Here is an 18376-nt window from a genome sequence, read left to right as displayed (position 1 = left end):
TAATGAGAATGAATTTTGGCGAACGGCAGATCTGCATCTCTGCTTCCCAAGAACAAAATGTGGGCCCGAATCCCGGTTTCCTTTTTTCTGGGACGCACTGTATACAGTATACACACACACACACCCTCACACAAATATATATATATAAGTCTCTCAACAGGACGAGAGGGCGGAGAGAGAGATATGGGGGGGGGGCTAAATAATCTGTTGACCCTAATTCTATCAACCTACTTCTCCCACTTAGATCCTATCTCACCCCTATTCTCCCTACTCCCTTGAACACATTGCTGAGGTCCACATGATAAAGTTGAAATGCTGCCCCAGAAACTTGTAATTTGTGTTCACTCATGCATTTGGGGGGGGGCGCACTGTATATATAAATACATATATATAATTTATGGAGAGCTCACTTGCAAAATGGTTAGGTTTATAGGTTCAATATATAGATTTTTGGTAGCTCTATATGACACCAAAGAAAATTTGAAATTCCCATTAAAAATTGAACTAAAATGGCAAAGAAGAAACTTTTTTTGAAAAGGGGTAAGGTCCATTTCAGTTTAGGTTGCAAAAGGGGTTAGGTCCACACAGTTTTTTTGGGGGAAAAGAATATCTTTAAAAATATGAAGACAGGTAGATTTCTTTTATACCCAATTTTATGTTCTATGGTAGGGCATCATGAAAATTCAGTTTCGCATAAGAATATTGCAATATGGGAGAATTAAAAAAAAATATTTTCTTGAAGACACCTTTTCCAACTAAATTCTTCTGAAGAACCCATTTGACAAAAGGGGTTCATTTTACATAAATTGCATTGCTTTCTGTCTCTAAATCTCTACTTTTTTTAGTCACTCTAATGATACCAAAGAAAATTTGAAATTCAAATGAAAACGCGAATGAAAGTGGCAAAGAAAAATCACTTTTTAATCAAAATAGATTGGATTCATTTCAGTTTGGTTGCAAAAGGGGTTAGGTCCACAATGATATATATTTTTTGTAATATATAGAAACAAAAATTGAAGACGGGTATTTCTTTTATACCCAATTTTATGTTTACATGATAGGGTAGTACATCATGACAATTTAATTTCTCGTAAGAATATTGCAGTTAAGTGAGAATGAAAAACGTGTTTTTTTGTCGGAATGGTCCACTTTGGACCTAAACCCTTTCCCAACTAAACTCTTCATAGTGCGTCCACAGAAGACGAAACCAAGATTTATCAATGATTTTACATTAGTTAATCACAAATACAATAGACAAACGACCTACCATTGTAAAGCTTAGAATCTTTATTTTCATCAGGAATTACCTAGATTAACTTTCATTTACGAGTGAGCAAAACAGTTTGAAGAGGGGATACCAAAAAGTCACTTGGTGGGCTGGGTTTCAAAAAAGAAACCCACATTTTGAAACAGTTCTTTAATTTGATACCACAATTACAGAAAATGGTCTAGAAATAACAAAGTTCTGGTCATTTAAAATAAGGCTTGAATTTCAATAATTTCATAAATGAAGAGGTTTTACGGGATAGCGTTCAAACTAACTCGACACTCCGTTTTGTTGACGATCAGCCATACATTAAGTCTTTTGTTATCCATGCGATAGCTTCTGTGGGAAACCAGTGAAAGCACGTTTATTTAATAAAATTATGGAAATACAAGCATTGTTTCGAGAGTCTTTCTTACTTCTTGACCATTTTCTGTGATTAAGGTATCAAATGAAAGAACAGATATTGAAATTTTTAGGGATGTGAATTTCTTGTTAAAATTCAGATACCCCCGCCAAATAAGTTTTTGGTATCCTTTTTTCAATTTGTTTTTGCTCACTCATGCGTGAATGATGAATAATGTCAGTAATTTCATATGAAATAGGAGATTCTAAGCTTTACATTGGTAGGTCATTTGTCTATTGTATTTATGATGAAGTTATGATAAATCATCGATAAAACTCTGTTTCGTTTTTTGTGGGACATATATATATATATATATATATATATATATATATATATATATATATATATATATACATACATATATACATTTTGAAGAATAAAATATAGAACATAAAAAAGTACTGCTTACGATCATTATCACAATCATGACAATCATGATCATTGATATATATTTACCTATACTTGTTGACATCCATTGATTTCACACAGAAAAACCAGCACAACGTCCAGACTTAACTGTTGTAGCCGACGGATGTGTTCCGAAGGAGATTGAATTGGAAGATCGCGGAGTATCAATGCTTATTCCATCGGATGCTATCCATCGGGATGAAACACCTCAGATCACTCTCACCCTTCTACGCGACCCTACCAGTCTTGACATTAAAGACGATGAGTCATTGGCCTGCTATGGTATTAGATGTGATCCTCCTAACATGGGGTTCCTCCGGCCTGTTAAGATCAAGATACCTCACGCAACATTGGTAGCCAACCCAGAACAAGTCAAACCAGAAATCATTCTATATGAATGGGATTCAGTAAATGGTAAGTCGTTCTTACCGGACTAGTGTTATGTGCGATTTCCTAAAAAATGTGCTATCGGTGGAAGTTGTAGGAAATCATGCAAAGCTGATCATGAAACATCAAAATACATTGGTTACAGGTAAAAAAGTATATGTATATATTGGGTAAAATATTTACCACTACGAGGGTAATTATGTGTCCAACCAATTTGGGGCAATATTTTACCCAAAGCGGGAAGCATATTGTCCAGTAAGCTTAAAAAGTGGATAAATATAAACGCCAAAACGAAAATGCCAAATTTAAAGAAAAAAAAGAAGGAAGAGAGGGGAAAACATACGAGTAATACGAGTAAACATAAGAGGAGGAAGACGAGTGAATAAAATAAGATGAGGGGAAGACTTGTATAACAATTCTTTTTCATATTTCATGTCACTATACAGTATAAAATATCCGCTTGCGCTTCACGTTCGCATTGGTTTTTTGGTGGTTTATATATCTTGCTCAATACGGAGCTTAAATATCAAATGTTGAAGTCAATATATGAAACACATTTCAGCTCGGAAATCGAACTTTCATTATTTTGTTTGATTGACAAATTGATTTCTAAAAAGTGCTCTGTAAAAAAAATATGTTTTATCTTCTAAATATTAACATTTTCTTTGTTTCATCTGTCAGGTACCTATTATTTTTTTGTATTACATAATGTTTTCAAATATCCCTATTCAGGTCAAATTGTCAAAACGTATAACAACTAGTGCTGCACGCTCGTATTTTGATTGGTGGTTTGATATGTTTATCTCAATTTTGATTATCTGACAAACTAAAATCCCCACTTTATCAAAAATTTCGGCTGGCGCTTTGCGCTCGCATTGATTGTTGAAAATATATAAACTCATGCATCTTATTCATAATTTAAAAAGTGCTTTAAATGTCCAGTTTTCAGGCTATGATAAATTAACAGATTTCTCGCTCTCATTCAGTGTCATTAGGCTTATTAGAATAGTGAATAAGATTTGAATAAATAATTGAATTGACCCTTTTTAAGAATGGAATATGGACAAGTTTCATCTCCCGCTTAGGAAGAAAAATAGGAAGATAGTCATTATTTTCATATAATGACATAATGTTCTTAGAATGTCTATGTCCTACGTCAAAACTCTAAGTAATTAATAACATTGAAACGCAGCAGATCTTTTTTAACTGTGATTCACATCCACCTCACAATTTTTCTACAAAGTGCTTAAAATACAGAGCTTAAATTGACCCTCTTTTCAGATCGGAATATCAAATATTTTAAGCTCGCGCTTCGCACTCGCTTTATTGATTTTCATGATGAAAAATATTTAGAATGCCCAGATTCTAGGTCGAAATCTGAAACACGCGCACAAATGTTTATTCAGATACGCAGCTTGTTCCCTATTTAAATCATTATGAGCCTATATATCCAGTTTCAGATCAGAATATCAAAAAGTTTCTGCTCACGCTTGCGCTCGCATTATTAATGTAGGAAGATACCAAATTATACCCAAATTTACATCCCCCCTGCTTTTTTCGCGCTTGCATCAATTGTTTGGTTTTATATCTTTACCGTTCATGATTACAAAAAGTGCATCGAACGTTAATTTCTTAGGCCGGAACGTCAAAAAATTTTCAACTCGCGCTCGCATTATTTAATCATTGAAATATTATCGTCTTCATGGTTAACTGCAAACAGTCGATCTTAACAGGTCCCTTTTCGATCAGGCCAGATTTTTTTAATACATGAAATTTCAAAATTGTTTAGCTCGCACTTCGCGCTCACACTATTTGAATATGGCTTATGAAATTATTACACATTCATGTTGCTTATAAGAATAAAGCTAAGATATTACTGTTAGGACATGGACATTTTTGGCATTTATGTGCAAACGGATATTTCCACCGTGAGATTATCATCTGAGTTAAGTAGTTATGTGTTTTGTAATAATAAAGTTGAGCAAAGCTTTTTGAAGTGATTTACGATTGATAAAATATATATTTAGGCTTTATTTTTCCGCAAACTAGTGGTTTAGAAATATTTTCAAATCGTAATAGATTACTAGATAAATGGTCCGTAGCAAATGCTGTTATTATTTTTGATTATCATTACCAGATCTACCAAGAACCACAAGACATAGTTCATCCAACTCTCCAAACAAACCACCATACTGCAGACTGTATGAGAGATATCTTGAGTTATACATTGGCCACTGTGCTGAGTGGTGGGTTGTTATTCCTCTAGAACAACATGTGATCCAACATCGGTTTATGTGCGTTCCATACATCCCAGACAGGGTAGACAGTGGAAAAGCGATCGACGTCCATCTTATAATGCATGCCAACCTACCTGATATGGACGCGGTTAGTATGAAGATAATGATATTGTAATGGTAATGGTAATGGTTTATTGAAAATTCATCCACAGCCAAAGGCTGAATTGCAGAATATTTTACAAACCAAGTACAATACTCAATGGCATAGTGACAAAATCATTGCTTAGGAAATTAAAATATTATACAAGTTTTATAAACAAACTTTCCTCAATAGATGGATACTGAAGTTTTGGTTATTTTTTTTTGCATGATCAAAGTTAATATAATATATATATATATATATTATGTATGTATATGTATATTTATTTATCATATATAAAATGTGAATATTCATTTTAAATACACTCATCAAATTTATCAAGCAAAACTACAAACTGTGAGAGTAGGTTTAGCAGAAGTGAAAGGGGAAGGAGAGCAGAGATAAAGCAAAATGCCAGAAAGAAAGAGAGGGGGAAGGAGGAAGAAAAAGAGGCAGATAGAGGAAGAGAGAGGGGGTGGGGGGAGCGGGGCAAAGAGGTAAAAACATGAAGTTGTATTGAAGGGTGCAAAATTTTACGCTAGAATAAAAAAAACATAATATTTGGAAGAATTTGAAAATAAAATATTGCCCTGACTACATAGGTAGTCATAAAACTTTTTCAAAAAACAATCTCCGGCGAATAAATAAAAACTCTGGCAAACAAAATTATGCCAATTTTGAAACTTGCACATTAAAAAACTCTTGCAAGATTTGCCAGAGATTTTTTTATCATATACATCAGAGCCCTGATTGTCATTTACCGGTATTTACTCATTGTACGTTAAAAACAAGTATAAGGGAAAAAACAACAACAATTAAAAGAAAGAGCGAGACGGACTGAGAAAGACAAACAGTAGGAAGAAATGAATTGTGAAAAAGGGAAAGGAATACAACATAGAGATCAATACAGTTTGATAGTGACAAATTTTAGAGTTGTTGAGTTATGCATTACCTGAGTTTCAAAGATCCTGTATTTTTAAATGAGATTTGATTATAGATGAGTTGGCTAATTTTAATTAAGTATATAAAACAAAATATTTATATTATACGCAATACATGTACCTATTAAAAAAACAAAATATGACTGGATACAAATGGAAAAATAAGTATTTTTGCTTATAATCATAAATGCGATTCTGAATGTATTATCATACAAGTAATATTACATACTAATAATATATATACATGAGATTTGATTATAGATAAGTTGGCTAATTCTAATTAAGTATATAAAACAAAATATTTATATCATACGCAATACATGTACCTATTAAAAAAACAAAATATGACTGGATACAAATGGCAAAATAAGTATTTTTGCTAATAATCATAATTGCGATTCTGAATGTATTATTATACAAGTAATATTACATAATACTTATATATATATATATATATTGTGTAAAGAAATGGATGAAGAGAACAATGGTAGGCGTAGCTTAAATCAAGGTTCCCCAGAGATATTTACCCTTTGGAAAAATTGGTGATGCCGAAAAAATGTCTCTGCCGGGAATCGAACCCGGGCCCCCAGCTTTGAACGCCGGTGCCTTAACCACTAGACCACAGAGACGGGTTAGTGGTTAGGGCGAGCCTGATCCAATTGCCGTCAGATAGACAGATTTTCGACACCATACCAATTATGCTTTCCTTTGTCGGGTGAAGTTTGGTTTTGAACAATGACAAGCCGCCATGCCTCAGCTTTGTATCAAAGCAATAGCTTTGATCCAGCTGCCATTGTTCTCTTCATCCATTTCTTTACACAATATTTAAAATAAAAGTGTTGCCAAAGTTGTTGTACATGTATAGCTTCACACACACACACACACACACATATATATATATATACATGAGATTTGATTATAGATAAATTAGTTGGCTAATTCTAATTTAGTATATAAAACAAAATATTTATATCCTACGCAATACATGTACCTAAAAAAAAACAAAATATGACTGGATACAGCTGGCAAAATAAGTATTTTTGCTAATTATCATAATTGCGATTCTGAATGTATTATTATACAAGTAATATATATATATATATATATATATATATATACATATACATATACAGCGATGTACAATACTATAGACGTGGAGTAATTATTAAGTCAATATTGGCAATTCATTAGGTCGAACAAGTATGGGATGGGACTATTTATCAGTTCTACATTTTAAGTGTTCTCTTGTGTTTGATTTGCAAAAAGTTCTGGTGTTCTTACACTCTACACCCTGTTGATTCAAAGGTACAATAGTGAATAATAGTATCAAATTGTTCAATATGTTGATACTTCATTAGAATGGAATATTTACATTTAAAACATGTCATTCTTTCTTGGTAATATTCTTAATATATCTGAACAATAAGTAAAAAAATGCATTCTTCGAAGGCTAAAAACCAAGATGATTTAAAAAAAATAACTGCTGATATCCTGACAACCACCCCCTCCCCAAAAAGGGGACATGAATAACTAAACAATAATGATAATAAATTAATAAAAAAAATAAAGTAATGTTGAATTTCAAAATACATTTACTAAAACAGGCTTTATCATCCACACCATCATTTTTTTTGTCAGAAAGACTTGTTCATATATAATTAAGTATTAATGAAACTCTTCGGGGACAGGGTGGTAGCCTAAATAGAAACTTCAAACATGACGGAAGAATAAGCAGTCAGAGGACTATTGCCACATAACTATAGAATATATTGTACCTAAGTCTAATTCTTCTCTATCCATTTACTACTATCGCATTTTTGAAAGATCTTTTTATACAATAATTGAACTTTGAACATTCGCACTATTTATATAGTTATGTCTGTTGTGAGATTCTTCTAGCTGTCAGGAATATATCCCCCTTTTATTTTCGGATTGTAAATGTATTTTTCCCTGTTCCTTTTTTCATAATATTGCACGTTAATTAGGTGTTGTCATTATCACAGTTTGGTGGCTGGAATTTTTTGTTCAACAGGAAATCCAAGAGGAGGAGAAAAAGCAGTCATATCACAAAGCCCATCCATCCATTCCTATTAGTCTTGCAACCAAGTCTGGCAGTGTGGATGTGATAAGTTATCGCAATGATCAGGCAAAGGACAATAAGGTAATAATTTCAATTATAAGACGTCTAATTGAATGACAACGAAAATAATTTGCAATGTAACTTTAATTTGGATTAAGGCAAATAGTCTCGTGGGTCTTTCGAACGAAAGGGGGTGCTTCATCTCGTTGACATTAATTCTTTGAAGATACAGGCCCTGTTCAGTTTGCGATTGTGCCGTATAGTGGACAGCGATAAGTAATAGTCCTGGAATGAAGGAACGCGAGAATGCTTGAAACCGAATCATGATCGACTACTGCATTAAACTGGAGCTGGCATACATTGGTTACTGGTCGTTCCCCAGAATCATTAATATGATGATAATTATGTCAGTGTGATGACAAAACAGTACTAATAATCGCTATGATCATCTTACTACCATTACTATCATTTTGGTCAGTTTTAAAGGAAAAATGTATATGTGAAGAAGTTTCGATAAATAAAAAAACTAAAAAAACAATAAAACAAAATAAAATAATGAAAATAAAATACCTACGACCCGTTAACATGGTTACTTCCTCCCTGAAAATGGACAGGGGTACGTTTACGCCTTGAACATGAAGCAGACTATCATGACGTACTTTCTGTTTCTGTTTATGGTAACTCCCGCAGGAACTCGGCAGAACAGCATTTTTGCTGGTAAAAGCCTATCTGGTATGTAACCAATTACCTGGGAAACACTTTACGTCTAGGTTAATCAGTCATAGTGGCTGAGCTTATAAACGACCGGTAATACTTTGGGCCTGTTTATCAAAGTGTAGACATTGGCAGAGCTGGGACTCGAACCCACAACCTTGCAATTATGAGTCCAATGCTATAACCACTGGACCTAAGAATAATATTTTAAAAAGTTTATATGTTTATATGTCCACGATTCACAAGTCCCAAATTTGTAGTAGTCCTACATAGATTTAAGGACTTCTTTGCTGGATGAAACAAAATATGCCTCAGTTTATTGTTACTTTGATACAGCCTGAGCGGCGAGTTCTCTCCCTCAAAGATGCTCTAAGTAAAATCAAACACCAGATCGTTCTACCCGTAACTTCACATGATGATGACACAGATATCCCGGTTAATATCAAGGTTACACAGAAAGGGAAGAAGTACGATGTGTCGATGTCTCTTTCCTTCATCATTAGATGTTCAGGTACGTATGCGAGTTTTTTAAAAGTCTGCACAATAAATGATAAACTGTACCATCGACGGCAAATTTTGATTCACCACCTAGAGAACAAATTTAATTATTTTTTTTATTCGATAAGTTCGACATGTATGTCGTTGTCGTGACTAAATTACCCAAATTTTCTTACAATGCCATGCAAAAATTCTTAAAATGGATTTTACGTGATAACGAAACCTGTGATTGTTTTTTACCCAGGTGAAAGGGATTTGGAGCCCACTCCTTTTAATCGGTAAGATTGATTCAAATGTTGAACTCTATGTGTAAATTTTTTATACAAACATTTACTTTTACACGCAAACATTGATAAAGACTTGTAAATGCATACACAAGTAAACATACACGAATAAAGTATATATATTCTCACGATATAATATACAATCTAAAACTGCAATAATATTTCATTGAAAAAAGGGTTATATTGCCCAAGATAACTTATGTAATTTTGTAAGAGTTTGAAATATTGGATTTGGTATTCGAAAATGTTTAACGGGTTGAAACGTAAAAAAGGATCTGAAAGTTTCCCCAAAAAGATATGGACGCAATCATTTTGGGTATATTACTTCTAACTGGTATGGAGAAAATCAACACCGATTCCCCCCCCCCCATGCCTATAGAAGAAAGCGATACCTTTCTCAAAACTAACTTAGAGGAACTGAGAACCCCACTGCGAATGGGTGAGAATTATGGAGTCAGTATGTCTACGTAATTCTCACAAATATTGTGTTTTCTCTAGTCTACTTTATTCGCTATAGCCAACTGACACTATTTGGATGAACTTTTCTTCTTCTTTCACTGTTAATGAAGACATAGTATTTTTTTTCTAGTTGTCACTTTCTTAATTTACTTAACTTTGTTGGGAAATCATGATGACTACCTCAATATTTTACCCTAATTACCGTGTTACTCTGCTCTTCATTTTTAGGGTGGTTGAAGAAGTTTCTCGATGTGATTTCCAGGATAGCGACATTCTCAACATTGCTGAAAAGATGACAGTGGATCAGTTTTATGATTTAGGGGTAGCTCTCGGTTTCAAAATTCCACAGTTGCATGCTATAGAATACAGAAGATTAGCAGACAGGCAGCAGGCAACCTTTGACATGCTGGTAACTTGGCGAAAAACACAAACCTCTCCTCAAGGGGCCAAGGAAAAACTTATTTCAATCATGGAATCGTTGGACTCATCGACCACAGAGATGGACATAAGAAAAATCACAAGTTTGTATATTTTTGTTGGTGCGGGTGTGTGTTTTTGTGGGGGTGGGATGGCTGAGGAGAGAGAAAAGAACATCTGTCTATTGTGAATATGATAGGGGGGTAAAGAATCTGATATTAATTTTATGTATACGACTTCGTGGGTGTTAATGTGAAAGAGCGCAAACACAACTTTGCTTGCAGTGAGTGAGGATGATGCATGTCTCACCAACCAAATCATGTGAGCTGCAAATGTTTGATATTTTGACCTGGATACTTGACATTTTAAATACTGTTTGTAACCATGATCAGGATGGGTAAAATTAAACAAGTGATGCGAGCGCGAAGCGCAAAATGAAACTCTTTGTCTTTCTAACCCAAAAGCTATATCTTCAAAATGATTTTGATACGATGGCATCTTATTGGAAAAAAATAACAAATAATGTTTGTTAACCAGGCTTCTTTAGAATAGTTCAAATTCTTCGTGTCTAATTGACATCTTCATTAATTCTTCTTCACATATGTGGTTATCCGTGGTCCTTGGTGTTCCATAGGGAAGCATTCTCGGCCCAATTCTATTTGCAACGTATTCCAATATCATGCGTATTTAAGAAAAAATACCGCCACCTATTATTTAACGCAGATGACATGGTTCTGCTTTTCAAATCACAATTTGTTAAAGAAAGACAGCAGACTTAAGCGAAACACTGTTAACACACATGACTTATAATAGTTTATCCTCTTGGCCAAAAACAGATATCACTTTCTCTCGTATTAGAAGAAATACTAAAGTTTTAAATTTGATGTGATATAAAATAATCTGGTAAATTGTTGGTTATCTAAGAGGGGGATTAGTTGATTCAATTGTAAAATAACGAGTGATTGTTCGTATGAAATTTCTGTATAAATACCAAAGTTCTCTGGATTAGAAACTCTTAGTCAGTGTCTATTTGACTATGCTATACCCTGATTGGAAAAGTAGCATAAAAAAATCTGATAAAAAGGAGATTAAAATTTTCCAGAAAAAAATTTAGAGTCATGCATGTAAAAAAGTTTCTCGCTGTTTTACTTTACAAATAATTGTGATATCAAAAGTAGGTCCCTATATCACCTGCGTTCAGCCTTAACTAAAACAGTTCTTGATTTTTTTTCAGGGTATATATATAATACGGTTTGAAATCATTATATTTTCATGCCTGCATAGGACCCCACTAGAAATAAGCTTTTGTTCAAGCCACCTGGATTTATTTTGGTTGTTTATATAATGACTTGATAGTTAAAACCAAACCAGTAAATCACTTGAAAAATCGCAAGAACCGGTTACTTCCTTACCCTTGACGCTGCTCCTGATGGAAACTGAATGAGTCAAATCAATATCCAAACCAAGCAAGAAGCAAGTTCAAATTGATTTATCTTTGTTTTATTTTTTTTTTCTTTTCCTCCATCTCCTTTAAAATCTCTGCGTAAATCAGGCATGGCTTCTGTCAGGTAAGCGGAGTTTTATTCGTTCTTTTTTTACGTCCCCACAATTTTTGTTTATTATTAATTTTCATTCATTTTTTGTAGTTTGATTCAATATCTTTTCCACCTTTAAATCCCCTCCCTCAGCATATATTTTAAATACAACATAATATTATTGGCACACTAAATGTAAATATAACAATTGGAGGGGTATAGGCCCTACCCATAACACGTCCATTGCTTGTTAGCAGGGTCCAAGCATATATAAAATTACCATTGACATTATCAAACAAATTATACAATACTAATTGCATATACAACCCTGTAACACACAAACACGCACCCTTATACCATAGAGCAATTAATAACAATTTGGGGTTTGTGTCAATGAATAGGCCTAGGCCTAAAGAGTTGGAAAGCAATATTGCTCATAATCCTTAAACGTTATGGCCCGTATTCTGATAGCAGGTTTAACTGAAACTCAGGTTTAAAGTTGTGGTTTAAGTTTAAGTATGGAAAGCCAAAAGTATAAAAAAAATTGATTAAGTTGTATGTTTCTTATTTTATCTTCATCGATGGTGAAGACAATCATCTATTCATACTTCCCGGACAATTATGAATGATTTGAGAGCCGAATGAGCTGAAGTATGATATCTCTACTGTTAGTGATTTATGTAACAATTGGCTATCCATACTTAAATCACAACTTTAAACCTAAGTTTAAGTTAAACCTGCTATCAGAATACGGGCCTATATATTAAAAAATGGAAATAAACTATAAGATGAAAGGATGAAAAGTATTGCATCAATGCTTTTATCAATTTTGCTATAATAAACTACCCTTTGACAAAGAGAGCCCCCCCCCCCCCCCAGTCGGGTGTAAAAAAGAAACGTGTTTCCAACAAAAATTCTAAAAATTTCGAAAATCGTGTAGAAATATTATTTGAAGTTCGCCCTAATTCATTAGTTAACCCTGATACTCTTCAACACTTTCGCGATAAATCTGTAACGTTTGAGGGCAATTCAGCATCGTTTCACCCCCGCTTCCGAGTGCCATGTTTTGTTTAGATCTTGAGCAACTTTTGAGACCAAAATAATTTTAGGGTCGTTGTTATGAAATTATGCAACTTTATGTTAGTGCCGAAAACCCGAATTGGTCATTTTATACACAAATTGTGTTTTCGGCTAAATTTCATAAATGAGTGGACATCACTGGCGTAAGTTCTGTTCAGGGTGATTAACCATTGTGCCATCCTCCCACATTGAATGTTCTCTTGTATTAATTTGCCATTGCAGTGAAATCCCTGACAACATTCTCCTAGATTTCTCCAGGAAGATCAAACCAGAGAAGTATTTCGAGATTGGAAAAATGTTGGATCTCAATAGAACGGAGCTTGAACACATAGAACATCGGACATTGCCTAACAGGAGAGAAACCAACATTCAGATGCTTTCCAAATGGAAATCATCTCAGCCCCCCGGCGAAAAGGCGATGGAGACTTTGAAACTTGTCTGGGAGTCTGTTCAATCAGTAGGAACAGTGGACAATGGAATAGGTTTGTGGAAATAGAAGTTTCTTTGAATTAATGAAGCAGCCGATTTGTATTTCATTTAAGCGTTTGATGTATTTGATGACAGTAGAAACTAGAGAGAGAAAAAATATATAGCGCCCACTTCACTAGATCGTTGTAAAATAGGACTACTCGTCACTCATGTGGATCAATAGGAAACGTTTGATATCATCCCCAGCGAAGGGTTCCACTTCACACAGCATCATATGGCTTTAAGTTATATAATGTATTGCGAAATATAACGCGTATGTGGTTTGGCTAAATGTATATGCAATTTTTGAAAAATATATTGCAGGTTCAGACGATGATACTTCTACCGACCTAAAGCAACGTCCTGTTGAAGAAAGAAAACCATTCCAGCAAGAAAGCAGACCTGAAAAGATGGAGATAATTAAAGCTTCAGAATCGGGTAATCTAAAGTTCAATTTGATATTTAAGTTGAATTTAATTTCAATGTATATCCATGTCTTAAAAAAACAAATATATTCGAAGAGTTTGATTTATCCTACGAAATTTATTGTAATGTCCGGGGAAAACATGAACTTTACTTCTTGAAATATTTTTATTATATACAACTATGACAACAGTAAAATCATCCTTTACTAAATCAAAATCTACTGTACTAAATATCGTGAATTTGACAGTTCCTTAAGACCCAATTGGAAATTTCATTAGTCATGTTAGAAAATATATTGGTAACGCTAATAACACCGGAATTAAGCTTGATACCAACAGATAAATTGTGCATCTACCATGTCTACATGTGTACGGCTTAGAATCTAGTTCGTTATACTTCGAACTAGAATAAAATGTTGCTTTTCTCTTGATGTAACATTCCAATACTTTGTGGGATAAATAATTTTTTGTCTACAATCAATTTGGTCTAATTGCCGTTTAGTATGCACTACATCCACGTATATTCATGAATGATACAAAAGGACGTTTTGGTCTAATCTCTATATCGAGTATTAGTTTTGGCCTTGAGATATTAGACTTATTTTTGGTCATAAGCATTTCATCTAACCATACGGGCTAATTGATGTGACCAAGTGGTTACGAGACTAACTGCGTATACTCCCTAAATGCAAAAGAGCTTAATATTTGATCCCTAATCATACTCTTCTCGGAGTGAGATGAACTCTCTCATTTTCGAGTGAGATATGTATCTTTCTAGAGTGAATTTTACCTCTTTTTGGAGTGAAAGAGTCTACAAAGGTGCGCAGTTCACTCAAAAGGGATCGGTCCCTACTATCACTCTGAGAGAAGTGTGGTTAGGACTAAGACTGGACTAGACTAGCTTTTTTAAATTTAGAGAGTAGGCCTGTAGCCTAACTGGGATTTAGGGGGAAGTTGTAAAATTGCATTTAGACATAATGCTTAGTAAAGAAACTGGTTGTAGATGAACTAGGATTAGACTACATGGGACGAGACCAAAGGGAAAGTAGACGAAGCAAGACTTGTAGTCCAATCAGCATTTTGCTCTTTTCAAATAACATCTTCACTCGTTGCTTTCTTTGCTGGATGCAATGGAGTACGTATTCCAATGAAATCTTTTAAAAACTGAACAGACAGGTTTTTGTGACGATAAAAGTCTCATTTTAACGTTGCGATGTATAATTCGTTCTTAGCTACTTCCAGTCTGCCTTCTTGGAATCCTGGCACATCACAGCAGGATCCTGATAAACGTGGCGGAGAACCAAGCACAGAAGAGCTTTGCAGGGTCGCTCAGCAAGTCCGAAGTTTACCACTGGTGTGTAAACTTGGGAAAGCCCTTCGTCTCAATAACGACATCATGGTCGACTGCATCGCTCAACATAGTTTATCGGTATTCCATGTCATAGCACGGCAGCTCCTCCTTAAGTGGCTGGGTTGTTTAAATAAAGACGAATAGGAAGATTAGTTAAGCTCATGGCTAATCGAGTACAACATCTCCAATGAGAGAACAGGTTAGTTTCATATCTAAGGTAAAGTATATTATTTAACCATCAAAATCTGAATTCATGTAGACTAACCAACTTTATTGAGATATGAACAATTACAAGATTTACAACCTGACCAAAGCCAAGTTACACAAGCCTTGCTTCTTATATATTCATATCCCTCATGCTTTCCTAAACCTTTTACTTGTTACCTTTGTCATATTTTCGCATATCTTCCTGCTGAACCCATACAATATTTTGCAGACTATAAAATTTTATGTCCCGATAATTATCGTGTTCACTTTATGTATATTTCACTGTTTTCTATTTACTAATTGCATTGTCTAAAATAGTATATATGTTTTACTTTCGTGTCAGCAGGTTATGAACAAATACCAAAACTCATTAAGACCTCAATAGACCTACTGAACTTAAACCGACATTTAAATGCACTGGCGGCTCTGGGGGGAACAGCCTGCCCGTGACTTAGACTTAGATTATTATACATTTATGTTGATTTTATACAAAATAAAGCTAAGAAGTTACTGTTGCGACTACCCTTTCAAAGAAACGAACGAAAGTCAACTTTGAGTGACCGATCGAGGAAAATCAAGTGGCTGAAAAAAAATCATTTTTCCTCTCCTCCCCCCCCCCCCCTATTGACGAAGGCTGGACTCCACCTCTGATACACATTGGTTTTTCAAAGATAGCCTGGTCAAATATTGCTTACTGATAAGTATGACGAACAAAGAAACATGAATTATTAAGCGCTATATGACGTAACTATAATTATTATTACATATTTCACCTTTGGTCTAGTTTTCAACAAAGGACAGCAGATATGTTTGTTATACATGTACATTTCGCTATTGAGTATTATGTACATGTAATAATAATAGTACGCATTTATGTAGCACCATCTATCTATAATTGTTTTATTCCGAGACGCGTTGTTATATTATTACCCAAACTTAAGCTCGAGCTGCCTTTCAGCGCTCATGCATTCAAGGAATTAATCATGCCGTGTACCCATTCACCTCACCTGGGTTGAGTGCGGCACATTGTGTATATTTATTTTCTGCTGAAGGAAAATTACGCTATGGGTGAGATTTGATGCAACGACCCTCTGTTTCAGAGTCAGAAGACTGGGCCACAACGCCCTACATGTATGATGTCATTGTCTACCCCTCTCATATACTTTTTTATCTAATGTCCCTAAGGCCAGCCCTCGTTCAGTTGTATACTCATTGCAAGGGTGACGATCGACTTAAGTAAATTTTGGGAATCCCATGCCTGTAAAGCAAAATCCCCGTCTTCATGTTTTTTGTGATCTGCACGTTGGTGTATCAACCACGAAGATCAGCTCTATCCATTGCCTATTATACGTAGCCGTTATCAGAAATAATAACCTAAATTTTTCTCCACATTTTGTTTGTTCGGCTTTTTTTTAGGGAGTGGCTCTTCCAAGATTAGTGCTGCACAACGTGTAGAAGTGAGTCAACAAAGTAAACATGTTCGCTTGACCGAGAGCATGAAGAGGATACCAAATCTCTGCATACTAGAAATTAGCGGCACCCGTCGACCATTACCCACTCTTTGATGAAATAAAAATAGCAGGGCAATTTTTATGTCAGGATGTTTATTCAATCATGGATAAAAGTCATCATCGAATCCAATACCGCGAATTTGAACGTAATGTACTGCGCATTTGGATTTTTCTAAATGTTCAACGTCCACTATTATATTATATTATAACGAATAATATCGAGATGAAAAGTTTGCGTGCATGGAAATATGTCTTTTGAAACAGCCCATCGCCAAGTTGTTGGTTTTTAGTGTGCAACTTAAAATCTCAGTTTGTTAATGAAATTTCGATAATTTGATTCTGCAGAATGGATTCACCAATGCGCAGCAGCTGTTCACGTATCTCGAAATAAAAAAATAATTCACAAAAATTGAAAAGGTACTCCGGGCAGAAAAAAAAGTGAAATTCACAAAGCAAATGCTGAAAATTTCAACAAAATACGATAACAACTATTAAAGGAAGCTGTTCAATGTTAAAGTTTATCAATATTTTGTGAAAAAGTTACATGCCCATCGTCATTACTTAGATGGGCTAATGATTTCATATCCCACTTTCTTTTTTCTTATGTTGTTACATGAAATAATTTATTTCATAGTTTTAGACGGTTGTGTATGATATGTCTCCCTTATAATGAAAATAAGTTGCAGCAATAAATGTCCAATGCACTAACTCGGTTGTCAATCCAATATTTTAATTCTTGGAGGACAAAATTTGAGAAAAAAAATTCACACAATAAAATACAAAAGAACAAATGAGGATGTGACCTCAATCATCTCATTTAATATTCTTGAAGACATACATATAACTGTTTCATTGAAATGATGCAAATCTTTAAAATGTATTATCACCCGTATCAGACATCTGAGCTGGTCATTTACAAAACCGTATTGCCCTAGATTCATAAATATCGGGAAGGGATAGGTATATTATTTGTAATTTCCTCGGTCTCAATGCGCATAATACTTTGCATGCAGAGACGACGCAAAATATACCTTTGTATTTTCCCCGGTCTCACATCCGGGCATTTGAGGATGCGTATAAAGAGATACGCTTCATAAGGATCTGCGCGCCAACAATATACATCATAATATACAAATGATGCATGGGTTAGAGTGGGTCAGTAGGAACTGTGTGCACAAGGTAACTTTGGCATGGTTTAGACCAACGAACGTAGAGGGCAGCAACACACAAGCGTGTTGCTCTAAGGAAGGTCAACTCGATACGCGCATGCAACTGAGCTGCGCGCATATTTTATTGTTCATGACAACGAAATGAAATGCCGATCCAATACAACAACAAATTAGTAGTGATCAAGAAACGAATATGAAAGAATATGACTACAACGATATCAAAAATAACATTAAAAAATATGTTGAGGGATATACATAAATATGAAAACATACTTTGATATTTAAAACTTTACAAATGCAAGTTTCAGGAAACTAAAATAATTACCAAATCGGTGATTGTTGTTATCAGCGATTTCACCAGACGGCTGAATTAGGTGATTTGCGCCGAGACGATTT

At 34.6% G+C, this 18376-nt stretch overlaps 2 protein-coding genes and 1 long non-coding RNA gene across 3 annotated transcripts in view; all 3 read left to right on the top strand.

Annotated features, from left to right (window-relative positions):
* LOC121417076 overlaps positions 1-11191 on the top strand; it is a 44224-nt gene extending 33033 nt beyond the window's left edge. Inside the window, exons 10-15 of the mRNA XM_041610643.1 lie at positions 2160-2492; positions 4603-4850; positions 7815-7943; positions 8913-9087; positions 9319-9352; positions 10046-11191. Coding sequence (XP_041466577.1) covers positions 2160-2492; positions 4603-4850; positions 7815-7943; positions 8913-9087; positions 9319-9352; positions 10046-10424 — 1298 coding nt within the window. The 3' untranslated portion in view covers positions 10425-11191. The remainder of the gene's footprint in view (positions 1-2159; positions 2493-4602; positions 4851-7814; positions 7944-8912; positions 9088-9318; positions 9353-10045) is intronic.
* Positions 11192-11653: 462 nt separating this feature from the next.
* Positions 11654-14606, top strand: LOC121416887. The gene is made up of 4 exons (XM_041610412.1): positions 11654-11802; positions 13072-13331; positions 13642-13755; positions 14545-14606. Exons 1-4 carry the CDS (start codon positions 11789-11791, stop codon positions 14604-14606), a joined length of 450 nt encoding a protein of 149 aa, XP_041466346.1. The 5' UTR covers positions 11654-11788.
* Positions 14607-14979: 373 nt separating this feature from the next.
* Positions 14980-16857, top strand: LOC121416528. The gene is made up of 2 exons (XR_005970192.1): positions 14980-15292; positions 16717-16857. It is a non-coding gene; the product is annotated as an uncharacterized LOC121416528 (long non-coding RNA).
* Positions 16858-18376: the final 1519 nt, after the last annotated feature.

This window comes from Lytechinus variegatus, chromosome 6 (genome assembly GCF_018143015.1).
Source record: "Lytechinus variegatus isolate NC3 chromosome 6, Lvar_3.0, whole genome shotgun sequence".
NCBI lineage: Eukaryota > Metazoa > Echinodermata > Echinoidea > Temnopleuroida > Toxopneustidae > Lytechinus > Lytechinus variegatus.
Note: the sequence above shows the minus strand (reverse complement) of the source record. Positions and strands in the feature narration are given on the sequence as shown.

What these genes read in the sequence shown, in the direction of transcription:
- LOC121416887 (XM_041610412.1), top strand. An exon ending in AACAGTGGACAATGGAATAG is followed by an intron (nt 13,332 to 13,641) that starts GTTTGTGGAAAT and finishes AATATATTGCAG; the next exon opens with GTTCAGACGATGATACTTCT. An exon ending in AATTAAAGCTTCAGAATCGG is followed by an intron (nt 13,756 to 14,544) that starts GTAATCTAAAGT and finishes CTCTTTTTGGAG; the next exon opens with TGAAAGAGTCTACAAAGGTG.